At 40.9% G+C, this 27,217-nt stretch overlaps 1 protein-coding gene across 2 annotated transcripts; it reads left to right on the plus strand.

Annotated features, from left to right (window-relative positions):
• The first annotated feature begins 1,724 nt into the window (after positions 1-1,724).
• On the plus strand, positions 1,725-27,054 carry mta3 (metastasis associated 1 family, member 3). Of its 2 annotated transcripts, XM_061094677.1 has the most exons (19): positions 1,725-1,974; positions 4,037-4,104; positions 5,779-5,872; positions 8,596-8,722; positions 9,004-9,067; positions 9,643-9,760; positions 10,363-10,465; positions 11,654-11,753; positions 12,024-12,212; positions 13,164-13,238; positions 13,614-13,672; positions 13,813-13,931; positions 14,438-14,595; positions 16,440-16,662; positions 18,440-18,532; positions 18,698-18,859; positions 19,410-19,441; positions 19,523-19,641; positions 26,883-27,054. In XM_061094677.1, the coding sequence occupies exons 1-19, from the start codon at positions 1,947-1,949 to the stop codon at positions 27,052-27,054; spliced, it is 2,103 nt and encodes a 700-aa protein (XP_060950660.1). In that variant the 5' UTR covers positions 1,725-1,946. The 2 variants fall into 2 exon arrangements, with proteins under 2 accessions (XP_060950660.1, XP_060950659.1); XM_061094676.1 differs by lacking the exon at positions 19,410-19,441 and having other exon boundaries at positions 18,698-18,863; positions 19,477-19,641.
• The last annotated feature ends 163 nt before the right edge of the window (positions 27,055-27,217 follow it).

The following is a 27,217-nucleotide window of genomic DNA, read 5'->3' on the forward strand; positions in this document are numbered from 1 at the left end:
TCCAATAAGAAGGTTGCCGGTTCGTCCCCACTCTTTCCCATCTGCATGCTGCAGTGTCTTTGACAAGATGCTGAACCCCCAAAATTGGCAGGACTTAAACCATCTATTCATTGCACAATATCCTACACTATGTTAATTTTAAAAATATATTCAAAAAAATTCTAAAAAATACAGTTCACTTCTGCGCAGGAGGTGCGCAGATCGCTTCTGCGCAGGAGGTAAATAAAATAAATAAATTAAATTAAAAATAAATTAAAAAATAAATAAATAACAGAAAATAAATGAAAAGTAAATTTCACCACTTTCTACTATCTGCCAATTTTAGTAAGAATTTGAGCATGTTAAAGCCCTCAAAAAGCCAATTAATTTGCCTGAAACATAATAATAATAATAATCCTTACAATTTCAATAGGGCCTCACTGTCTGTCAGTGGCTGTCAGTGCTCGGGCCCTAATAACTGTTGGGAGATGTTGCAAAATAGTTGTCCTATACAATACCAGGGATTTTATTATATTTGATTCATGCTCTTATGGGGATTATGAATGTTTCATATCTTCTTCCAGTATTCCTGCAGTATTAATATGTCTTTTTTTGAGTTTATGTTCTACTTTAAATGTTCATGTTAGATATTTTCCTTTATATTTTCTTATTTAGCTTTTTGTCAATGATTCCTCTGAATCTTGGTGACCCCTTGTGTACATTTGTCACTCTTGGTGACAGTTTGGAGTAATGTTTCGCCTGACTGAAAAAAATGTGGCTGTAAACTAGTGTTATGGCTATATTGGACACCTACTGGTTGGTTATATTGAACACCGACTGGTTTTAACATTGCAAACTGTAAATCTGTTATGTATTGTGAAAAAGTTCTCCAGTTCACACCTGGAGTTTTATTGGACACTGGTCAGTAGTTTCAGAGATATGCAAAACATGTGTTTCACCAAACCAGAATCCCCAGTGACGCTGTCTCCAAACACATAGCAACTGAGAAGAAAACAAATTAAGACACTCGTATTTGATGACTTTTCCTAATTTAATGGGGACAACTGCTGGGTGAATACAAGATTTGCATGATTGTATGTCCTGCCTGCACTTTACATGCGTTGGTGTTATTTGGGGTCATAATCTTAAACACTTTATTTTTTGTTCTTTATAAGATGATTTCATTTTATAGTCTTTACACAACTTCCCTCTGTTTTAGGGCTCTAATCTACCTTACCATACTTGTAGTAGTGTAAGAAGCATGGCTCATCAGACCAGTGAGGAGGACGTTCAGTTCAGAGGAATAGCAAACATATAGAAGCTTGCACGACAGCCTTCTAAACTATTTCTCTTATATATTGTCTCGTAATTGGTATTTTGGATGTATAAAGGTTGAGAGGGAGGATAATGTTTGACCTGAAGAAACACAAAGAGCCTGAAGCATAAAACTTGTGTAACAGTTATGATTCTACATTTCTTTTCAGGGAGGTTAAAATTGCTGGGGTCAAAAAGTAGAGTATTGCCTCAAGGTAACATGGCCACTGGCAAAAATGCAACGCAGAGTTTGTGAGTGCACTTGGATAACATTGTGACTGTGTGTTCGGGGTGTGTTTGTGTGTGTGTGGGTTGTGTGTTTGTGTGTGTGTCCCCCCCCACACACACACACATCTGACGTCATCAGCAGCAGCCAGTGGTTTTTCTGGTTGATCTGCTGCTCTGACTTCACTGTAGTGTAAAGGGTGCTGTGAATCGTATCAGGAGGGGAGGGGGGGCTGAATTGCCCAAAAAAAAAATCCTCCCAATTGAGGTGCACATCCGGAGTCTCGTCGGACCCTCTACCTTTTTTTTAAGAGGTCCATTTTTTAACCTTAGTTTTTTTTTTTTTTTTTACTGTTGTTATTACTGTTAATTTATTCTTTTTTTCCCTTTCCTCGCTGGTTTATGGTTTACACTCCGGGAGGGCAGAAATGGCGGCCAACATGTACCGGGTCGGAGGTATGTATGTCAATGTGGACCTTCTTCCCTCCCGGCAGAGAGCCGGCCCCGGGTTCTAACTCCCCGCGGGGGGTTCACCGGGGCCACGGTTCTACTGGTTCGGGTTTCATGGCGACGCGAGGACGTGGTTTCGCCAACACGGGCTCGTTACCGTGGAGCAGGACGGCGATCATTTCAAAATATTTGGGATCCAAAATGGGTCGGGCCTCGCGTCTGTCGTGGCCACGGCAGCTAGCCGCCAGCGTGCTAATGGGCTAGCTCACAATGTAAACATTTTCCCCACTGGTCGGCACTTTCATCTGGGTTTCGCTTTCCCTGCGTGTTCCCACCGGGGAGAGAGGAACCCGAGCCGCGGCGTGGCTCCTCCGCCGGGCATGTGTTTTTTAAAACAGTGGTTCTTTGAACGCTACCCCGGAGAGTCTGAGGCTGCCTTTGTATTTGCCTCCTCTGGCATGCAGCCATTAGTACGATACCTAATTTAGCTAACGTTAGCACCAGCTATGGCTCCACTGATTACCCTGATCGAAGCCCGGGCACCTGGTTCGACCCTGTTTTTTTAGCCTCGCTTCTCACGGAACCAGCCACGTTACACGCTTCGTGCCCCCCCAACCCCCCCCTGTTCACCTACGTCCACCGCAAGTGGCAGTAATTAGCAGATGGGCTCCAGTGGTTAGCTAGCTCGTTAGCACCCGAGGTGGAATCCAACATCAAATTGTTGTCTGGGTTCGTGGCGTCGCTGCGTCTGGAGGATTTCAAGCCCCTTTATTCCCACTCACCTCATGTGTGTATTATTGTTATGATCGGGCTGAAAGGGTCTCGGTGCTTTGACATGTCACACTATCAATACCTAGCTCAGCTCAGGTGATGTTTAATGGCAGCACTTTAATCAAAGCAGGATCAGGTTCGTTTCACCACATAGTGTTGCTCACCTCCAGCTGCTGCCTTCAGGTGCTCTCTGGAAACGACTTCAACTTTAGCTTCTGTGGGCCATTGCTGTTTCCTGTCACAACTACTATCACACGTTTGTGTAATATCACACACCATTTTTAATAAAAGGTTGCTTCTCAATCCATAGGTAATCCCATGCACAGCTGCACTTAATGATTGTTTTCCTTATTGATACATTGTATAGTATGTGAACTTCCAACAACTGCTCATCACAACTTTACAGAATCACAAATGTCTTCTTTAAATCGCTTAATATGTTCAACTAAAACTCCAAATACCCCAAATATTGTGTTAGCAATAATGTATGACAAACAAAAGCAGGAAGTCCGCACACTTGGCATCAGTTTGCTGGTCCTTCGTGACTGAAACAAATGCTTTTTACATTTTCATATCAATCTATGTGACCAGTCTTAGCTTGGTTAATGCTGCTGCTACACTGGGAAAATAAAAAGAGGAATATGTCCTTCAGAGCTGTAATTCATCATTTTACAACTATGAGGATGGACTTATTCTGATTCCAGAGGCAGACAACAGTATGTCTTTTCACTGAATACAACTGAAGGTCTCACTTTGACAGCTGTGATATATTAACCTCTTGGCTGAGTTGTAAATGTCCCCGGACCACTGTAATTACTAAATTTCAGGCATTGCTCTAAGGCAGCATTTTCTATGGACTGAACATAACCCTATAATCTGCCCAGGTGCAATTGAACCAGGCTGGATTTCAGTGAGGTTAGGTTAGGTGAAATCAAGTGGACTCAGTTAGTTTGTTGAAGAGCAGAGGAAACTCTTTTGCCGTGTCCTTATCCCCAAATGATTTACTATACAAAAGTCACGACTGAACCTTTATATAAGCAGTCTATGGACAGAACAGAAACAGAAACTATCTCACAGCCTTTGGAAACCTTTCAGCACGCATGTTGCTTCTGTTGACCTGTTAAACGTGGGAGTTTATATTCTCACTGGTGCTAGCATGTTCAAATTGCACATTAACACACATGCATGTTTCTAGTTTAGACCTTTCTTATGTTTGTTTCATTTCAACACACAGGATTATTCAGCATCACAGTTTTCCGATACAGTAAAGTAATGTGTGTGTTGTTTTTTGTTGCAGATTATGTATTCTTTGAGAACTCCTCCAGTAACCCGTATCTGATCCGCCGAATAGAAGAACTCAACAAGGTATTGAAGTGGTCTGGTCTGTTTTTGTGTATGTGTGTTTATGCTTCTTCATGCCTGAGGGTGAATAACAAGGATTCCTCTCTGTTCCTGCACCCATCCTGCTTTGTAATGTTGAAGGCATGTGTGGTCATTTCTTGACTAAGTGCTTGTAATGTCATTAAAAGAGAGACAGATGTTCCCCATTCTTCTAAATCGCATTTCTATCTCTTGAGTGCTGTGTGTAGGTAGGAGAAACTATTGTAATGATTATTTTAGCTCATATAAGTCTGGACTAACATTTACTGCCAGGCTGAGTAACTGGTAATACTTGCTTTAAAATATGTAGAGTAACCTATTTCATTCGGTATTAAAACATACACAGTTTAAATACCACACTATCCTCTTTATCAGGCTTGTCAGAAATGCTTTTCCCATGTTGCACAGATCAAAGTCAACTTTATTGTCCATTCTACTGTGTACAGGACATAGTTGGGACTGAAATGCTGTTTCTCTAAACCCCGTTGACAGATATATTCATGCCATAAGCAGGTTGTGTTGGTGGGAAAATGTCAGATCCCATCAGGGTCAGCATCAAAGAAAACATACTAAAGATAGACTTAATAAGGTATAGACATAATACATTGTAATTATAGGTGAAAAGAAGTGGCGGCTGAAATAATAGGAACTCCCTGCAGAGTCAGTGTGACGGTTGCTGCCTGTATGAAGCTCATAATCTTCACTTTGTCTTGAGACCGACAGAATAGTTGATTAGTTGTGATGCAGGTTTTTCTAGCTGTAACTTATGTTGGGGCTGCACTGTAATTATTTTCATTATGCTTGATTTTTTCCCACCCACATCCCGCATGTGAAAACTGGTTTAAATGGAGATTTTCTGATACTGATACCGGTATCGGAAATGTCTCAAATACTGCCGAAATTGATGGATTGGGTATTGTAAAGTACGCAAATCTATTAACTGATCCCAACCATGACTATCAAGTGTATTAAATTGTATAAGTATCAACTGTATGCCGCTCCAAACAGCAGTTGCGCTGTACTGCCACTGGCAAGTACTGGTTGCAGAGTGGCAAAGTGTAGCGTTAGCTAGAACTAGCTCAAATGTCAGCAACCTGGCAATGTTTCAAGGGGGAAAGTCCCACCAGTAGAACAGTGACGCGTACCATATGCATTAAATGGTTTACCTGAGACAGGCTGTGCAAGAGGGATATCAGTCATCACTTCCGTACAGGGCTAGTTTTATCCAGCTGTTTAAGTACCTGTAATCTATACATGGCATCTTCAAAGTGCAAAGTCCAGGTATCGGAATAGGAAACGCAAAGGGAAAATAGTATTGAAGCATCATAAAGTACAAATGCTCTTACTGTACTTGAATCCACAAAGCAGAAGAAGTTGGAGCCACTTTTCTCAAACCTTCACTTCCCCTCACTCTCCATCAGTCACACAGTTAATGCCGGCCAGTGTCTTTATGCCTGTCAGCTTAATTATACAGCGAGACAATCAATCAATCATTTGATCTGATAAGTGCTGTTGATGTCCTGGTCAGCCTGCCATAGCAGCTCGAAGAAGCTTGACAGGCAAACAAAAAAACCAAGTCTCATGGGAAATTAGCAGTGTGTGCAGGGAGCCGCTGTCATCCCAGTCCAGCTTCATCTCTGTCATCTCTCTCTGTTTCAGACGGCCAGTGGGAATGTGGAAGCCAAGGTGGTATGTTTCTACAGAAGGAGAGACATCTCCCACAGCCTCATCCAGCTCGCCGACAAACATGCAAGTGAGTCATCAGTCCAACACACCTTTAGTTCGGCTGCCGCGTGCAAACCGCTCCCATGTAGGAGTGTCCGTCTTGTTTCTTTCAGATAAATGTTTTACATCTTTATAAAATGAATATATTTGTATATGATACATTTCTTTGAAAAGTATTTGCACTGACAAGTGATTGTGTTTTTTCCCCCACAACTTTCTGTGATTTTATTGAGAAAACAATTCAATGATGAAAAAATATTTGGCAGATATATTCATCTTCTCAATCTTAGGATTAATACCATGGTTAAATTGAGCACTCAGTTGATTAAAAGATCCTGAAATTATTGTTAATTACTATTAATAACAAAGGTAATATTTAAAAGGTTGCAAATCCTTTACTTTTTAGAAGTGAGGATTTATCAATATTAGATACTAAAAGGTGATAAGATAACAAACAAACTTGTTGGTCAGTTATTAGGTGATTAATGTACATTTCGGCACGTCTCTGAAACTGAATGGTTTTCAGCCATGGTTGTATTTTTAACCATCCATTGTGAATGGAAATGTCATTATGGGCTTTTTGCTGCACGTCAGTAAAGCAGACATTTCCTGCAGCCTTTCCACTGAGCGTTTTCTTTGCACAATGTAACCTGCGCTATCAATAAGTCCAGTTTTTTTCCCCATGTCGAGCACGGCCTCAGAGTGCAGCCATTTAGCGACAGCATTTTTGGAGGTGGTGCAACTGAATCTTAAAAATATGGCACTGTTCATATTGATATATGTTAGTTATTTCTGAATTGCTTGTTATTGAGAGGGAGAGAATCGGAGTGTGGCTGTAAGAATAACCAGCAGAAGGAGACCAAGTGAGAAATACCAGCTGGTCAATAGAAAAGACCGAAGCAGCTATCAGACTTAACACTGCCTAACACAGTTTGAAAAAACATTTCACACAATTTATGGCTCAGATTAGTGCACCCGTGCTCTAAGTGGAGTTATTTTAATGAAAATGTGTTTTTTCTCTCGTGTTGATTGATTATTGCACTTCAGGATCAAAAAAACGCTGCGAGTCAAATATGATCTCTACAGGAGAGTGAACAGGACCCATGTGTAAAATAAACCACATCTTCTCACCTACTCTCACTCGTGTCAAAGCATGCAGATGGTTTTGATTTTATTTCACAAGATTCAAAGGCATCAGTTGAAGTGATCTCCTCCTCTCAAGCTCAATCGAGTTGTTTGTGTTTCAAATTTCTGACAGTCTGTGCGACTTCCTCTTTTCTCCATCTTAGCTTGCAATATGAGAGGAATTAGCAACCAGTCGCTAACGTTGGTGGGAAGAGCGAGACTTCCTGTAGTTGTCCTCGAGTAGTTTACCTGCAAAAAGTAACTCAGTTTTGCTTTGTTTGTTTTTTTCCAATGCGATCACAGCTCTGATGTATCAAAGTAGAGCAGGCAGGCCGCTTTCTGTTGGACTGAAGTAAGAACACCAACATAATGCATAAGGAAAAAAGGACTGTTTTACACCAGACATTTAGAAACATTGAAAACGGCGAATGAAACAAATGACACTGATTTGTTGAGCGTGCTTCAGCTGAAGTGCTTGATGGAGGGTTCTACAGCCAGTGTCCGAAACCCACTTCCCTCAGAATTATTCCATTTTAGAAAGGGGCATAGTGTTTGAACGTCTTTGTAACTCCCACTTGTGTTATTTCCATGAATGCCTGCAGGCAAAGAAGATCCAAAAATGTGCAACGGCTTTTGCCTATCGCTATCATGACCGATATCGTTTCTCTACCTTTTCATACAAACTAGTCAGATTTAAGTGTACCTCAGTCTCAAGTTGTTTAAATGGTTGTTTTTCCAAACCGCTACACTAGAAAGCGGATCTAGAGGAAAGGTTAATATGGGGGCAGCAGTGCACATTTTTTTTACAGCGTCTCCTGCAAGACAATCATAGTGTTGCACTCTGTTGTTCTCGTGGAAAGTTTCAGAAATAGATTTGTCCAATATGTAAAGCAGGGAGTAGAGAGGATTAGTTCTCACCTCTGCACAGCTGGCCAATCACAGAACAGCGTGGGTGTAAATGTTGGATTCTGAAAATTACAGAAATGGTCTGATACACCCTCGCTCCTTCCAATTCCAGTGTTATGTTTCCAACGCTACTCGCCCATGCTATAAGCTGTTCTGACAGAATCAACCAGTAAAGCATGAAAATTCAGGGCTGAAGTTCCAGTAGGAATTTGTAACAGGAATGTAAAGCTGTACAAGTCCGACTCCTCGCTAATGAAAACATCCGGTGGAATAATACATGGAGCAGATCTTTTTTATTTATATGTATATGTATATGTCTGCACTGTTTAAATGTTTATTAGCTGCCTGCATTGTGTGGTGACTCAGCTGCAACACACCAGCTAATCCAATACTTGTGTACACTGTTTTCACAGTTAGAGATCTAGTAATAGTCCTGAGCATAATTACTTCATTGTGTTTTAATAGATGGCACTAATAGCTAGTGATTGAGAGTGTCCCCTGGAGACTTCTTACCAGTCTATTGTTTTGTATCTGAATATATCATTAATTGATTCTGTATGAAATCTGAAAGATAAATGAACGAATTTGGCTGCCTGTAATGTATCTGTCACGGGTTAGCTACACTGTGTCTTCTGTGACACGTGGCCACCAGTTATTATCAGGGTCTCTTTGAATATGGAATCTGAAGTAATTTGTCATGTCTGCATGTGTACTTTGCAGTGGAGTTGGAAGATGAGAAGGAGAACCCAACAGAGACAGATCTATCAGAAAAACAGAAACACCAGCTTCGTCACAGAGAGCTCTTCCTCTCCCGGCAGTATGAGAGTCTACCTGCAACACACATCAGGTACAGTACACGCAGTCAATCTGGGAACGCATGCTTCAAGATACCAATATCCGAGGAATTTAATAGATAAACTGATGGTATTATTGTCTGCAAAAGTCTTATTGTTGGTTGGTGGTTAATGATGCACATCCCTAGAAAACACTCTGCCCCCAACTGCTCATCATCTGCCGGCAGTGCTCATGGGTAGTCACTCATCCAGGCATGAACACGCCTATGAAATGCCTCATGTCACGTGTCGTGTGTTTTACATGGTGCTTGTCCCCTCTCTCTTTCTCTGCCAGGGGGAAGTGCAGTGTCGCATTACTGAATGAGACTGAAGCCGTTCTTTCATACCTTGACAAAGAGGTGAGCCGGACAAAGGAAAGACTTGATTTGCCTTCTCTTGCTAGTCACACTAGATTGTGTTTTTTTTTTCATATGCTGATTTTTTTGTTGATTTATTATTTTGGCTTTTCAGTGAAAGAAAAATGACACAAATATCAAGTTAAGTTTTTGAAAGACCAATATGAAGGTGTTATCACTTGTATTGTCCAGCTTAACACCTCAACATTAAAACTATATTGTCAAATAACTAAAGCAAGTCTGCATATTTTAGAAGTTGGAACCAGACCATATTAAATAATATGAAGCGTCTTTGCCAAGTATTTTTCTGTCTCATGTATGTAATTATCTTTAATTCTTTCAAAACAGTTTATCCACTTGTTTTTGTTCTTCTTTTCAGTAGATATAGTCATAAGGTTGGTTCTGTTATACAACAGCTGATTACAAGTATACCGGCAGATTTTCAAGTAGATTCAAGTTCCATGGTTAAATGTATATTAGCGCAGATGAGTTGACATTGGAGCCTGTGACAAAACCCTACGGCGGAAACTGTGGAAGCTGATTCTTTGTTTTGTTAATCACTGTCTTGTTATTTCCAGGATACCTTCTTCTATTCGCTGGTGTACGACCCGACGCAGAAGACCCTGCTGGCGGACAAGGGAGAGATCCGAGTGGGACCTCGCTTTCAGGCAGACGTACCTGAAATGCTACAAGAGGGTCAGTCTTTACTGCACATGAGCTAAATCCCTTTATATTTGATTTGTGAAAATACGCAGACAGGTTTTGTAAGTGGGAGAAGTCTCAAAGGAAAGTAGATATAGGCTTTGTTCTAACCATGAACAAGTTTTTTTATTAGCGAGCAGTGAAGTAATCTTGAATTCAAACCTGAAAGCATTTCTTCCATATTAGAAACAAAAGTTGTAACATTTCCATAAGTATTAATATTTCATAGAGCCTGTGGAGGTGAAAGTCTCAAAGTCCTCGATTTGTGGTTATTTTAAAATCTTGAGCATATTGCAGTTCCAGGCAGTTGTTGCTGTAAACCATCAGAGTGGAGAGCGCAGTGAACTGTACATTGAGTTCCTGGGGTTTATAGCAGATTAAACTTGGATCTGGTAAAAATGTGCCCATCAGCTATTGATCGAAAACAAAAACAACATTCACTCGGGTACAATCATGAAAAGTGATTTCTTTCCACAACAAGTGGACATTTTGTGGGCAATTTCATTGGGTTTATATGAGACATTGGATTATAAATTGATTATTTGGTCATTTTCTTGTGCTGATGCTGTGTGTAAGCCGGTGTCTGTGTCCTGCAGGTGAGGCAGATGACAGGGACCAGTCGAAGCTCGAAGAAAAGCTCTGGGATCCGGAGTGTCCGCTCAGCAGCAAACAGATAGACCAATTCCTAGTAGTGGCACGGTAAATAACATCTCACCTCCTGTTCAAACGTTTCAGATAATAATAACCTGTTATGAACTCAATTCTTTCAGTCTGCAACTGAAACAACTTTAATTCTCACTAACGTAGAGATTAAATCACTCTTGTCTTGACAATGTATGACCGTAGTAATTAGCTCTGTTTGTATATGATAATGTAAAGCATGACTGTAAAGTAGGACTGATTATTTTCACTCTTTAGAGAATTGTGGAATTAATCACTGCTAATTAATAACTATTGCATTGAAGATGAATTATACAAAGATGGTTTAGGGATGCACCGATCCGCTTTTTTCACCTCCGATACCGATATCTGAGGTTTAGTATCGGCCGATACCGATCCGATACCGATATAAGCATTTCTTTTAGGGTACCTGCAATCGCGTCACTGGTGTGTGACCCACGGAAGTTTTTTGCATTTAACATCGCACTGTTCGGCACGAAACTCTCCTCCAGCCAGTGTGCTGTTAAACTCAAAAGTGACCCGGGGGAAACGGAGCCTTTGACGTCTTTTATCCTCTCCAATATGTGTTTGGACACTTTACCATGCAGTTCAGGTAGAGCCATCCCGGACAAATATTTTCAGCTTACCATGTCATACCGTGGCTCCAGGTGGCTAATTAGTAGCCGAAATCCCTTGTCTCCAACAACCAACAGTGGTTGCCCCTCGGAACATTCACTTTACAGATGTTGCATGTAGCCGTGGAGCTTGTTGGCTGAGGTAGTGTGTAACAGCTCCAGATAGCCAATCCTTTCGCTCGCTCCATTTTGTAAACACTGTCGGCTCCGCACGGCGTGTTGCTTGCGTATGACGTCACTCACAGCGCACAGCATAGAATTACACTGAATAGATCAGCCGATATGGATCGGCCCATTGTCACCGATACCCGATCTAGAAATTTCTTCAATATCGGTACCGATACAAATATCGGATCGGTGCATCCCTAGTTTAAATATTGTAGTTTAACTTTATATTGTTTATTTTAATGCAAAAAAGGGCTCATTTTTGTTTGGTCTCTCTGGAAACATATTCTCATCTGTTTGTCTGTGGTTATTCTTATTCATCCCTACTCATGATGACATATAATCGTGTAGTTATGTGCTGGTATACATATACTTTCATATGTAGTATATATTCTATAACGTTGTAAATATGCATTTTTCCTCCCAGAGCGGTTGGGACCTTTGCTAGAGCGTTGGACTGCAGCAGCTCAGTCAGACAACCAAGTTTACACATGAGTGCAGCTGCAGCCTCGAGAGATATCACATTGGTGAGTGGGACGCACACAAGGGGATACTCACCCTGCAACAGTCAATTGTGATTTATGATAAATGATGAGTCACAGCTTCCTCAAGTCCAATTCTCAATCCAGGTTTATAGAGAAAGTCAAACCCCAGCCAGTGTATACCTCATATAGAGTATAATACGTTATGAAGGGCACTCTGTTTTCCCTTTTTTGTTAACTCCTGGACAGAGTGTTGTATAAAAATCTGTAATTCGTTCTAGATTTTAACTCCCTTCCCGTATCTCTCGGTTGCAGTTCCACGCGATGGACACACTGCATCGCCATAACTACGACCTGTCCAGTGCGCTGAGTGTGCTGGTCCCGGCGGGCGGCCCTGTGCTCTGCAGGGATGAGATGGAGGAGTGGAGCGCATCGGAAGCCGCCATGTTTGAAGAGGCACTAGAGAAATACGGAAAAGACTTCAACGACATTCGACAAGACTTTGTAAGTGGGTGTTTATATCTGTCAACTAGAGTCAAGGTGTAAAATGCACGCACTGCTCACTTTATGACCTCCCCAAGGGAAGTCTCTGCATCCTGCTACCCCAGAGGGCAGCAGTATTATGACCCAGCTGGAGGCTTGTTTAGGAGAGTGTATCTGGAGTAAGGACAATATGAAAGAGAAATAGACAAACATCAACCTGGACTCCAGAAGTCTGTTGGTATAATTTTGTATTGACAGCAGCTGATGTCAGCTTTAATTTATTCAAATCGTGTCCCAATTTAGGTTCATAAAATATTCTTAATTCAATGCTCCTGCCTCATTGCTTTCAATTTGTATACTCATGTATATCAGAGACCAAAGTCCTGTGAAGGCTACAGATAGTAGCTGTGTGATCAAAGGTATTTTAGTGAAATATTTGCCTTTTTAAAAACTTATTTAACACACTGTTGGACAGCATGCATGTACGATTAAGCTGCAGGAGTTATTTGATTAAGTTTCGGGGGATTTGCGATATGTCCCTTCCCAACTCAGTGGAAACTTGTCACAATGGGAATCCATTGTAATTGGTATGAATTCAAGCTGACCCCAGCCGCTGCTCTTGCTGTGAATGTAAATTGCCAATTCTTAACAGCCACCTTTCAGGCCTACAGGGGTTGGCAATGTGTTTCTGCTGAAGTTTTCCTTGTGCCACCTTCTTTTACCGTACAATGAAAGCAGGGTCTGGGTGTATACGGTGGCACCAGGTGCTCATGAGTACTGTGTGTGTGTGTTTTTGTCTGGGGCTCATTACCAAGCGACACTGGTAGCTTTCAGCCTCTGTGGTCACGATGCGTCTCTCTCATGAATATACATGAGGGATTTTGCACTCAGATGGCAAGAACATGAGATATTAATACCATCAATTTACTCTCTCTACCCCCACCCACCCCCTCATTCTTTCCTCTACTGAAGCTGCCATGGAAGTCTCTGACCAGTATCATAGAGTACTACTACATGTGGAAGACCACAGATAGATATGTTCAACAGGTGAGATCAATTCTGTGTTTTCAAAACAGATTTTAAATTTGACTTTGTACCTGCACATCTTAGCCTTAAACAACTATTAGTCATCAGTCATGAATTTTAATTACAAATGTCTTGAATCCTTTTGATTAAGTATTTTTTCCTCATTTGTTTTCTTATTGCTGCAGTGCTGACAGAAATCAGGCAAAAATCTATTTAGTCAGTAAATGAGTAGATACATATTTCTAGCTCTATTATGTCTGAATATTTTCATTCTTTGATTATCGTTACACTGAATAAAGTAGGTATTGAATAGTCTGTGTGGTATGAATTTTTTTTTCTGTTCTTACTGTATTAATGAGTATATTGTCTGTTGTTTCCTGTTTTTCCTCTGAGCAGAAGAGACTGAAGGCAGCAGAGGCAGAGAGCAAACTGAAGCAGGTTTATATCCCCACGTAGTAAGTCGCTTCATTTCACGTTTCGATACTCGCACGTCGGCATCGTTGCTGCAAGATGATAATGAGTTCACATTTAAAGTGCTGTCAAATGCTGTAGAAGTGTTTCTTGAATCTCATCATCTTGTTTTTCTCCCTGACAGTAACAAACCCAACCCCAACCAGATCTCAGTGACCAATGGCAAGATGGCGACAGTGAATGGAGCGGGCCCCGGGGCCTTCCATGCAACAGGCGGGGGCCGAGCCTGCGAGAGCTGCTATTGTGAGTTGTGTTTGTTTGTGTAACAATCAAAACACGAAAGGGAACATGGATAATTCAAAAACTAATGGGAAACTAATTCAGCTGAACGTCTAGAAGGGATGTTTTTATTTAATTTCTCCCATCACTGCTTCTGTGCCTTGACAGCTGTTTTTGATCCAGTGGTGAATGTCTCGTGGGATAATGAAAACTGGTTCCGCATTTAAACGTTTTTTATAAGAACCAGAGATTCTTAAAAAAAAAAAAAGTAAATCCCTGACAGCAAAGTTTGGATCTAATGTATTACATAAGTATGTTGATAACTTCATATGCATAGTTTCTGTGTATTTATATAAGCACTTATCTCATTAGTAACTAAAAGGCATCTACTGTGCCTCCTCCTTGTGTGTAGATATTGATAACATATATTATGTAAGAGCTAGAGACACTGATGAAGAGATTGCTGAGTGAGAGTGTCTTGAGACCGGCGATACATCTGACGAGCTTTAATGCATTTTGTACGTTAACAGCCATGCAGTCGGCCCAGTGGTACTCGTGGGGGCCTCCCAACATGCAGTGTCGTCTCTGCGTAGCCTGCTGGATGTACTGGAAGAAGTACGGCGGCCTGAAGATGCCGAGCAGAGCAGAAGCCCCGGAGGAGAGGACCTCACCGGTTCCGCCAAGCAATGTAAGCTCAGTCAGAAAGCACAGATGTGAAACGCGTGGGATATGGTGGAGGCGTAAAAATGTGTCAGAATCAGGTTTTCTGCCTGTTCTAATGTTCAGGATTGCAGTTGATAAAGCCCTTTGAATCCTCTATTCGTTTTCAAAGGTCCAAAAGTGATGAGCTTTCTTGGTTCAACCAAAACAAATTGGCTCATGTCCCAAATTATAAATGTTTTTCAGAAAAAATAAACAGTAAAACTAAACCCACTATTGCTTCTCCTTAAATTATAATATCTACAGTACATAAAATGAGCTGAAATATAATATACAGTAACTCACTTATTAGCTGTTAATAGCCTCACTTCACACATCTTCCATTTCTATTGTTGGATTCATTTTTTCTCGTGTAAAAACTGACCAGGCAAGAGAAATGTATTTCTATACATCCACAGCAGACTGTTGAATGCACGTCTTAATAACTGGTACTGAAAGAGAAATTGGAGGAAAGTGCAGTCCCCCTGTGACTAACTGTAGTTTATATTTTTTTTAATCATGAAGTGTAAAAGAAAATGTGACTAATAAATATGTCACCGTTCATTTGTGGAGTAATATTTTTTTGTTAGAGATTGCGGAGGACACAGTGCAGAGAGCTCAACCCTCAGACCCATGTTTGAGGGCTCGACAACCATTTTCTCAGCACATGTTTTAAAAGGAATATAATTATTAACGGTGTCACAGTCTAATTGGAGTGCCACTTGTCACAGTGCACAAAGGCAAAGTCGTGGAGTCGGATGATACAGATGGAGTGTAACCATTATTAATGTTAATTACACACGTGCACCTGCCAGTCCACAGTACGCGTCCCACATTTTAATTTAATAGCCGTGTGATTAATTCTTTCTTTCGCAGAAATGAAAATGTTCCAACTTTGCTGAAGCTGCTGATTCAACTCAGTGACCAGTTTGGAAATAGCAGTTACATAAACTCCCACCTCACTGTGTGGACACCAGTAATCTGGCTATTGACCTTATTCTAAAAAAGACGTTACACCGACTATGCTGTTTACTTGAGTTACGAATTTCATATTCCACTCATATTCTTGTTTACGCTTTACAGAGCCAAGATAATGACACATCAACATCACATCCTGCCACTTGTTTACCCTGGAAACTTGGGCATGAATCGTCTGCATAATGCAATGACTACTCCACATGTCTTCATTTGATTGTTGCTAATTCTGAGTATGACCTCATTCGGATTAACATCAGAAAATGTTATAAACATTGCAGCATCTTTTTCACACTTATAAGGTTCATACTAGAATATTGCGGCTCATATAAACATGTCTTTTCCAATATGATACAGTTTGATCACAACATATTATTGTTGAGTTGATCACATCTTCTGATGGTGCTTTTTATTTAATTCCTTTGTATTTAAAAGCTGGACTGTGATGTTAATCATACAAACAGCTTGGCATTATAATTTGAAAAGTGTGTTGAAAAACAAAGTTAGATGACAACACTAATCCATCAAAACTATAGCTTCGATAAGTCTTGGACATTAGAGTACTGTAATGGCCAGGAAATGGACTGTAACATGGGCTAATGGGTTTTTAAAACTTTTAATGCTCTTGAAAATTTAGTTTAAAGTCTGATATTAAATCTTCATAACTAAATATGCAACCGCAGCATATAAAGAACTCCCTTGGGTATTTAAAAAAAAAGTTTTAGACCACACAAAAAGAAAAGAAAAATATCTTATGCAAAGTAAAACTGTTCAAAGGTTTTTTATATTGCAGGGTGTCCTTTCCTCAGTCCACCTGTATTCAGTGTTCTTCTCTCTGTCTCCCTCCTTCCTTCGCAGGAGTTTCGCTCACGAGGTCACGCTCCCCGCCAGTCCAACCACATGGTGCCGATGCGGAACAGTGGCAGCCCCAAGTCCAACATGAAGACCAAGCAGGCCTTCCTGCTGCAGGCCACCCGCCTCACCAAGCTGGCCCGGCACATGTGCCGTGACATCATCAGGCTGCGCCGTGCCGCACGCCGGCCCTTTGTCCCCATTAACTGTGGGGCCATAAAGGCAGAGTGTAAGAGCTCTTTCAATTCCTCCTAACTTCTGCCACATGGACACACACAGACAAACACAGCATACGCAGACATATAGAAACGCACACACACACCCACACCACACCACCCCGCCTCACCCTGACCGCCCCACCATCAACCCCCATCTCTGCCCATCTCCGCCCCCACACCGCTGTCTGTCTCCCTTTCTGTTTTTATTATTATTGTTATTATTATTATTTTGGTTTTTGTATTTTTCCCCCACCCCTTTTTCCAATAAAGACTGCCTGTCCTCATAACTATGAGTTTTGATCATCTTTTCATTCATAGTTTTATTTTTTATTATTTTATCTGTTGTGGTGTTGTCTTATACTCGCTGTGAACTGAAACCCACTGTTGGAATCATACACAAAGACTTACAGCTCAAACAGGACTATTGTACATGAACACCCACTTTGAATATACACATAACAGCAGATTTTGCTCCTGACATTAACAGTGAGTCTGTAATGGAATCCAATAGAAGTCATATTCTAGTCTGAGCCGTATATTTGCTGAAGTTAGACGTAGAGAGAATGTATTTTACTAAGAGACGCTCTATTTTTTGTCTCAGCCACCAAATGTTTATTGTAAATACTAAACTTAAGCTTTGCTTTGTTCGCCATCATCATTTACAAAAATAGAAGAGATTTTTATTCCATATTTTGTGCACACACATCTTCTCCTCATGCTGTCAATCATGTGTTTATGGACAAAATGAATGATACATGAGCTTTGGACTGATGAAACTTGAAATAACGGAGGTTTAAAGCTTAAGAATTTATTTTGTCCGGTACGAGGAATAACGACAGCTGGGGTTAATCACTGTTCGCTGCTAGCTACACCCCCCCCCCCCCCCCCCCATTACTGTAGTTCAGGCTCAGGCCTTAAGACCTCATCTCCTGGACCGCAGTGTCTTAACCATACCATCCACTTCAGCTGTTCGCCTATGTTCACATCATGCTCAACACTCCTCTGAATCCATCCTGTTGCTTCCTCTGTTCTGTAAATCCTGTAGCACGGGATTTGCCATTATCCCCCCCTCCTCCACTTTGTCCTTCATTTTTATTGACCGACGTGTTGCAATATTCTCATCTCACCTTCTACCTCTGTCTTCATTTTTCTTGTTTTGCTCTTTTCTCTCATCACTGTGTGAACTCGGAGTAGACCTCCAATAAAGCCGCACCTGAAAGCATCTCTTCCGAGTCCTTGTGCTTCATGTGTCCATGTTATCTGTCCATCAACCTCCACCACACTCCAGAGGAACCACAACCCACCCTGTCACCCTGACCTCGCTCCACCTCCAGCATGCACTCAATTCTGAGCGCCTGCTCCCGTGACGCCCTCATGTATCGATGTGTGTGTGTGTTTACAGTGTGCTTTTCGTTGTTGTGAGTGTGCACTTGGAAGCATGTAGTAGAGATCTTAATTGGTTTTTCGTGGTCATGTCATACCAGGAAGCATCTCACCATTTTACTACCCCCAGAGTGATTTGCATTGACTCCTGTGTCTCCATGCATTCTAACCATCTACATCAGACGACCATAAACCAGGTCCCACTCCTATCAACTGATTTATATACAGATTTCAATGAACACTCACTTGGTTTTAATTGCATGAAATTTGCCACTTTTACTGCTTAAATGTTAAAATAGTACTTTGTGTTCTTGGCCAGCCAGCATGGAGTAGAGGGAGTTCATGCAATCTGAGAAACACTGCACTGCTTTGTAAAATGTGTGTGTGTGTGTGCGTTTAATTTAGACATGTTAAGGGTGTCAGAATGGCAGGGGACCCGCCTGCCCAAAACCAGGGCCGCCCAAAGGAGCACTCTGACCAGTGTCGTGCAGTTTCTAGGTAAATCAATGCAAATAATCTTTTAATCAATAGATTCGACCTTGATGAGTCACTATTTGACTCTATTGTACTGAATAACTGTCAAATGAATCCGATATGAGCTGACAACATTCAGGTGGTCCTCAGAAACAAGTTGATGCAGCCCTGGTGTGGCGTCTCTTTCAGAGTCCCGTCCCGCAGCCCAAGCCCCTCGCTCCCACCGCACCCCGGGCCTGCAGACGCCCCCCCCTCGACGCCTGCTCTCCTCTCTCCCGCACGGTCCCCATGGCATGCTGGGAAAACGCGGCTACCACCACCACAGCCGGGCTGAGCCTGACAGGCGCTCAGGTAGACACACAAGCACGCACACAAATAAATCAACCACACAAAAAGTAATTTTGTTATTGCGTACATTAATCCTGCCCTGAAGCAAAAGTCAGTGGATGCTGTGTTTAAAAAGTGATAAATTCGTCCCTTCTTGCTTTTAACTGAGTTAGTGCTGATGTGAATGCACCTTGGGGAGCGTACAGTGTTGATATCTAATGTTCTTGTCATCAGTTTGCGTGATGAAATCCAGTTAGAAGAGATACGCCCGGAGCTGATAACCTTTTCTGCCGTTTCTTATCTAAACTAGCTCGTTGGAGAGAATGACAACTAATTCTATCTAAAGCGAATCAGCAGATGGGGGTCATTTGGATAATTTGGATGATTCAACTTCATTCTGACTCTTTGTTTTTTATTGGTAACTTCACTATTCTTACTGAAATTGAAACACAGTCATATGTTGCACCACTTGTAACAAGGAAAAGCAATAAACCAATCAATACTAGTCATAAGGTGGCAGAGTCCCTCATGCACTTTGCATCTTTCTCTCACTGCTGTGGCTTTGTTTTCACAGAGAACCCAGGTACAACAGGTGGCCCCCCCCTGGTACGTGTCTTATTATATTTTATATATATATGTTTTAACCCTGCACCACTGAATCCATATTATTTAATTGTGTTTTTGCAGCACAACGGCCGTACCAGCAGCAGTGGCAACAGCCGAGGAGGGATGATGATCCGCAAGAGGCGCCCCAACTGGATCGATGCCCCCGATGACAGCTTCTTCCTCGTCACCCGGGAGACCAGGTAAGCAAAGGTGACCCTTTTCTGACCTCTGATTGGCTGAATGTGCGTGCGTGTATGTGCATGTGAAGGGAAAGCAAGTGATGCTGAGAGTCGAGCAACAGAGGAATTGAGCTGCAACACAGATACAACACAACTCATTCAAGCTCAGATCCACTGATTTCATAGTTTTAATGATTTAAAGGTGTAAAAAACATCAGTGCATCTTCTTAAAGATATAAAATCAATTTTAGTGTGAATTTTCATCAAAACACATCCAGCTGACATCACAAGAAAATATAACATAGGGCCTTATCAAACACTCTGGTCATGTTTGCTATTCTCTCTATTATAACGTTGTCCAATTGATTTCAGTCTACTTATTAAATTTCTTTTAATAAATGGGGTTCAAAACAATAGAGTAGTAGGTGTCAAAAATAAATAGCGAGAACAAATATAGAAAAAAGGTGTCAGATGAAGTGACCGCCGTTATAACACCTTCCATTTACCCACATAATTAATTTAAATGGCTGCCTTATAAGGCCTGGGCTTAGATCAGTCAGAACAAACTGAATCAGAGACAAAACCACAATCAATGCTTTCTATTTCTATTTGATTCAACAACATGATGAATATTAAACCTAATAAAAAACAGGAATTTGTTTTCATACACGTTTCCAAAGGTGTTGATGATAAATTTAACTTTATTTATTAAATTCAAATAATTGCTTAATGATTTTCAGTTCATAGAGATAAACCTACCTTTTAGGCTCATGAATAGAAATTTTGAAGATTAATTTCATTAAAAGATCCAAATTTATTGACATTTTATTCACACAGTTTAAAAATACAGCAAATATTACAATTCCCTTTGGGCTTATTTTAAAGCCTCTAGCTAATTAATGTTAAAAATACAATATATGACATGCAGAAAATGACATGACCACAAAAGAGAGTCAACAGCATAATGACATATTAATAAGAATCTGCATAAATTCAAATAAAAAAAATTTTCCGTGTCCGTTTTCTCGGGAAGCTGGTGGGGCACAAAGCGTCTTCACAGGCACAAACTGTCATGCACATAATGAGTGAAAGTTTGCATGTCTGTATGTGAGCGAGAAAGATGTTCTCCCATTAAGCCTGTGTCTAAATGAGCCATGGCACCCGGCCCTCACAGCCGCCCTCAGACCGCCGGGACTAAAATTAGAGCAGCTAACTGGTGCAGATGGGCCAGCGAGGAGCCAGGCACCGCTGGTCCCTGAGTGGAAATATCATTACCACATTAACCACGGCTGCACTCACATGGATCACTCACTTCCCACCAAGACAAGATTGGCTGTGTGTGTGTGTTAGTGTGTGTGTGTGTGTGTGTGTGTGTGTGTGTGTGTGTGTGTGTGTGTGTGTGTGTGTGTGTGTGTGTGTGTGTGTGTGTGTGTGCGTGTGCGTGTGCGTGTGTGAGTGTGTGTGAGATAGCATCATTCTGAACACTGTACCCTTCCTGTTGTATCACGTTGCCAATTGCTCTCCTGGTAAAGACAATGAATGGTTTTCTGAGTAAAAGACATTAATATATCTGCTATGAGAGGCTGCAGCTAATGAGACATGATCGGAAGTTTCATTTTCTCCCCCCTTCTCCATCTCTTTGTGCTCCCCTTCTCTCTCTCTCGCTCTCTTTCTTTCTTTCTTTCTCTCTTTCTCTCTTTCTCTCTCTCTCTCTCTCTTTCTCTCTTTCTTTATCTCCCAGTGTGATGAAGAGCAACAGAGGAGAGAGAGAGAGTGGGAGATCACTCCCTCTTATTCAAGGAGGCAAAAGAGACAAATAGAGGCAAAAACACTTTTCCTGCAACGCGTAAAACATTAAACGTTAAATTGGACTAAAGTATGATAATAAGGACAAGAAAAAGTCAAAGGAATCCATGAAGCATTAAAGTTTATTCTGCCGGAAATTAACATTGGTGCCTGATTATATAGCGTTCCATCCAAAGTGTTGAGATACTTACCTATCTATTTTAAACAAAAATATCCAAATGGATTTCCATGAAACTTGGCGACAGGTTGTGGTCCGGGAGACACACTCCAAGGAAGAATGTAGGGCAGATTCAGATTTTTACATCTTTTACATTACAAGATTTTCCATTACTCAACATCTTCCTCATTTTCCCAGGGAATAATTCATGAATCTTGATGAAAGAAATCAGGCACATTTAGGAGACTGATGAGTGTGTGAAATTCAGTACAGCTTGATTAATTTTAGCAGGGCTGTTGGGTCTTGGTGTGGATTTGCGCTCCACTGAGTGTCATTCTAGTTCATTTTGAAATGTTAAAAAGTATTATTCAAATGGTGGCTCTGCAGTAAATCTCAGGGGATCACCAACTTCAGTTAGAGTCAACATCTAGGGGCCATTTATATCTCTAATGAAAAACAAAATCAATTGCAATCAATACAATAGTTATTAAGATTTTTCATTCTGGAGGAGAGTGGTGTAAATTATGTACTTAAGTCCACTTTCAATGCATAATGCATTAGTGCTTTGCTCAAATATTTTGATTATGTGCTATTTCGTACTTCATTTATCATTTAAGTCCACAACACATCAGGTCCAGTGTGAGTAACCTTTCAGACTTAGATTTAGGTAACACCTTGTAATACAGCTTGTGATTTACGGTGTAATTTCAGTCTATAATAAAATACTGCTGCAGTCCTGCTGGTCTTTAAAGACCCAGTAGAGGATTATAATTTATTTCTTCACTCCCTCCTTGCTTTTTTTTTTGTGTGTAATGATATTTAAGAACTCGTAAGAATTGGGGAGTTTATGAAAAAAAGTTCACACGAGAAAACACATTCTTCAACTACTACAGTTGCTTTTGCTATCTATTCTAAAAGTTGTCCAAGAGATTATTTTTTATTTCTGTGTGAGGAGATGTGAGCTCCAGAAACACAGAGATACAAAGTCATGGAAATCAGTTATAAACATGCAGAACAATAATCAAGAAGATAATGAAACACAGTGTCTCATGACAGCAGACGCTCATAACAGTAAAGTGAGAGATATTAATGTTAATAGAAATAAGATCACAGTGTGCCGCGTCGTTAGACACGAACGGAAACACGCAGAGCAGAAGTGCAGACGCAAATACATAACATATATAGAGTATATTTGTTTGACACAATAAAAACAAACCACAAAGAAGACGTGTGCTGGAAAGATTGAGACAGATCAGAGCAGACTGAGCCTGATAAGGTTAATCAACCGTTTCTTGAAATGAGCTCTAAACTGTATTTATCCAGTTCTCTCAAATCAGAAATGAAACAAAAAACATCCATATTTTTAGTTTATTGTAAATCTTTGTATTTGCTTAATTAAAAAAAACATTAATGTACATAAGGGGCAAGTCAATGATTTACAATAAAAACCAAATATTTTAGCTCCAATGTTTTTTCATGCCATGTTTATGAGCTGCATCGTTTGGAACGCCTTGATGCATTTAATGAACAGTTGGAAACTCATTAGAGAATCGTCCAGGAGTTAATTCAGACTTGTGATTTAAGCAGAACTTTTTCTCTTCTGCCCCACTGATTACATCACAACGGGTCACATTCACCTTGTGTGATTCATCGACACTATCTGTAGAATCGCTGCAACGTTGAATTGCTGCTTAGGCTTAATGCATAGTTATTACCTCGGCCAAGGAGGTTATGTTTTCAAGTAGGATTACGCAAAAACTGCCAATTGGATTTCAATGAAACTTGGTGAAAGGATGCTGTATGTGTCTGGGACGAACTCATTCGATTTTCGTTTAAATCAGGATCATTAAATCATCTTTTACCATATACAAAAATGTTCCCAGGAAATAATTCATGGATCTTGATGAAAATCAGGAACATTCAGGCGACTGATTTATGTGAGTATGTGAAGTTTGGTGCAGCCTGATTGCATTTAAGTGGGTTGTTGGGCTGAATTCATTTATTATATATCAGGGACAGGGACACATTTCTCTGCAGAATTTGTACTTTTAGTTTAAGCACATAAAGTACATTTGATGGGTGACACCAGAGTACTGATAAGTAGGATTTTGAATGCAGGATTTACTTGTAATCAAGTATTTTTGCACTTTAGTATTGTTATACTTTTAGGATCCAGGTAATTCCTCCATGACTGTGTCCAGTGAAAGAAACAGGGAGGTTGGATTTGGACTGAGCAGCAGAAATGGGAACAGAGCGAGAGACGGAGAGAACAGATCTGTAAACCAGACAGCCTGATATGTTTGACATTGGATTTACGTGTTTGCTCACCTCCTCCCAGAGGGCCAGCTGAACGGACAAACGCCGGAGCTTTGGACGATGTGTCACCAGAGCTGAATCTGTTCTTTTCCTCTCTCTGGTTTATATTCTGCTGCGACTCAAGAGAGAGCACGGTGTAGAGTATTGAGCTTGAAAGACGTGTGCGGAGAGTAGATTCACACTTGGTTTCACATGGAATATCATCATTTTACAAGTACAACACAACCACTGCTATAATCACACGGCACAGTCATCTCATCACAGTGTTGGTCTTAAACCCTGCATCCTCCATGTTAGGGGATGGGACATGGACTTATCTCTATGAACAGATTCTGGAGAATATGTATGTGAGGGACAAAATTTGGGGGCAGGAAGCGGTTTAACAATCTGAGTGAGGAGGACAATTTCTGTACAGTCGGAGGAAGCGGAGACGCATCATCCATCTTTATTTACCTCATTATATAGCTATTGCATTCACAAAAGCTATCTATTTCTCTTGCTATTGTTTTGTTTCAAATACAACATTATTCTTCCCACACACACTGTCAAATAAATCTTTATTTCAACAAACATACCAAAAAACACCATAATTACATAAACATGTTATTATCCTCTATAACCCAGACTATCCTGCAAGACTGTAATGCATATAGGGAACAGTGCTGTGTGTGAGAGAGCATGACTTGAAATGAAAGGAAGAGCAATTCCACATGTAATAGGCTACAGAACTTATGATGTTATGTGCAAAACCCAAGTAATTATATCTTAAGGGGCCTCTCATACTCTCGCACTTACAGATGCTGTAATCACACTTGGAGGATGCAGCCACGTAATGTACAAGGAGTCTCCACGAGTGCTCTGGTGCTGATTTTATTAAGAGCAAGGATCAGGAGGGAAGAACAAACCCCCTCGGTGCCGCAGAGAGAGCAGGGAAAGAGGAAGAAAATGGGAGCACATGTAGTTCACTTTACATGACCGCCTTAGGGGAACAATGAAGAATCGTGTATGTGGTTATGTGTCTTGTTCTTGTGAATTACATTAGTGCTGCGTCCCATACTTGTGAGCGTATGTACGCCGCGGTCGTTTAGTGCTGCGGCTGCTGAAAGAGCACTTCCTCTCTCAGGATGGAAATTGCCACTGAGCCCATTTGTAAGCCTGAAAATCCTGCAGAGATGATCCCCTCTCTTACTTCATAACGGAGATAGATACTGATGCTAGATACACGCCGCTCTCTGCTTTAGTGAATCCTCCTGAAATTAGAAAAGGAACATGTTTCTGATAACTTCCTCAGCGGCCTGGATCCTCAATATCGTGTCCTCACACTGAACTCATCCGCATGCGTTGAATCACTCAAACCAACTTATAGTTCACCGCTTTTTCTCTTTATTAGTTTCTCCATCATACGTCTCAAATGCGTCAATTTCTGCACCTCACGTAAAGCTGGTCCCAGTCCTGTAGGGGAGCTGAACACAGAAAACAAACATCGCTCCAAGGAGACATTGTTTGAAACAGAATCGATTGTTGAGTAATGGAGAATTTTCTTGCTCACAGCTACGCAATCAATTGAGCAACTAGCAGCAGTTCAGTCGAATGCATTGTTGTTGAGCAGTTATGTACACATGACAAATTAGCAGCAAAACTACAGAGTGGCCGCAGTAATGAGAAGTAGCCAGATAAATTAGAGGAATCAAGCCTATGGACAGCCGAGTATAAATAATAAATTCACACAAACATTATCCGCAGGCTATTTCCAAGGCTACGTACAGAAACATAAAGATGCAATCATGAATTATTTAGCTCCCACAAAAAATTTGCAGCCATATTATATTTAATATCAAACGCCATATTTAAACATGTTTCATGAAAAATCTGATGTGTTTTAAATTATAGAGCTTTCCTCACTCATTCATCACACGTCCAGAGACTTCAAGAAAAAGTTTAACTATGCAAGAATTTATTCGTGATTTTAATGGACAAAAGTCATAATTTAGAAAACGTTATTCCACTCCTTCTAGATCCAGAATGTTAATTACTTATCTCATTGTTTCTTGAGAAACTATAAAAAAACTTTCGCAAACAGATCTATCAAACAATAATCTTGCAGGCCACCACTATGAAACATCTCCTTCTCCACAACAGACACAATCTCCTCCAGGTCTGTGAGGTTCTTCCTTCAGATTAGACATAGTTTCAATCAAAGTCCTGACTCTTGTTATAATGTGGTGCTGATGTGACAAAGGATGAAGTATTTTGTTATTTGTGAAGCCTTTACTAAAGTATAACTTAACAAGATGCTCCCCATTCCTCCTTTTAATACAGGGGACTTTAATCAGAATCAGGTTTTATTGCCAAATGGTTTTACACATGCAAGGACTTGGCTGTGTTATGTTTGTGTTTAAGCATACCAATAAAAATCTAAGAATAGAAAAATGATAAACACTTTGTACAATATGAACTTTAAATATGTGCTACCCTTTCTCTAAATATAAGGACTTTATTCTCGAGTTCTCCTTTCTTCCCCCCTAAGTGACCCTAGTACTCTTACAACACAGTTTAGTTGACAAAGAAGACTCTCAGTGGAGCTCACCTCCAGCTAGCCACACCATAAAAGCTTTAATCACGTCAGAAACATCTCTGTAGTGAGCAGTATATGAGAGGCAGCACAGAGGTCAGTGTAAGTCATGGCAGGATCGACATTTTCTTGATGAGAGCTGAGATTACTTCTGAGGCCTTATGACCTCTGAGCTCAGCCGCTTGTGAAACAACACTTTGGTCAGGCAGAATAAAACAGGCATTAAGACGCAAAAATCCCTACCCCTATTCTGTTGGCTATATATAATATATAGTAGTTAAAACTAGATAAATGTACCAAGTTACAACTACACTGTATCTGACTAACGCTTTACTTTCTTCTCTCATCTTAGCCTTTTCATCCGTGTGTCTTCTTCTGCACTTATATCTGGTCTCGTCTCCACATCTCCAGGAGGGCCAGGCGGCTGCTGTCCCGCTCTCAGCTGAGGCACGCCTGTCGGCAGCCCTGCGAGCTGATCACCCTGCGCAGGGCTTCCCAGGGTCCCCCGCAGGGGCTCGTCCTGGCGCCACCACACCCTCACCCCAGCCTGAGAATGCGAGGCCCCATCGTCATCCACGACTGAGCGGACCAGCAACACGCCGACAAACTCTCGCCTCATGTTCGTCTCATTTTAACATCCTCCTTTGCTTTTAGTCCTTTCTTATTCTCGACAACACCGGAAGCTGGTGAGCCGTGATGCAACGGAGATGAACACCTGACCTGACTGCAAGAGCTGCCTGTCTTTT

The sequence above is a fragment of the Limanda limanda genome, chromosome 21 (genome assembly GCF_963576545.1).
Source record: "Limanda limanda chromosome 21, fLimLim1.1, whole genome shotgun sequence".
Classification (NCBI taxonomy): Eukaryota; Metazoa; Chordata; class Actinopteri; order Pleuronectiformes; family Pleuronectidae; genus Limanda; species Limanda limanda.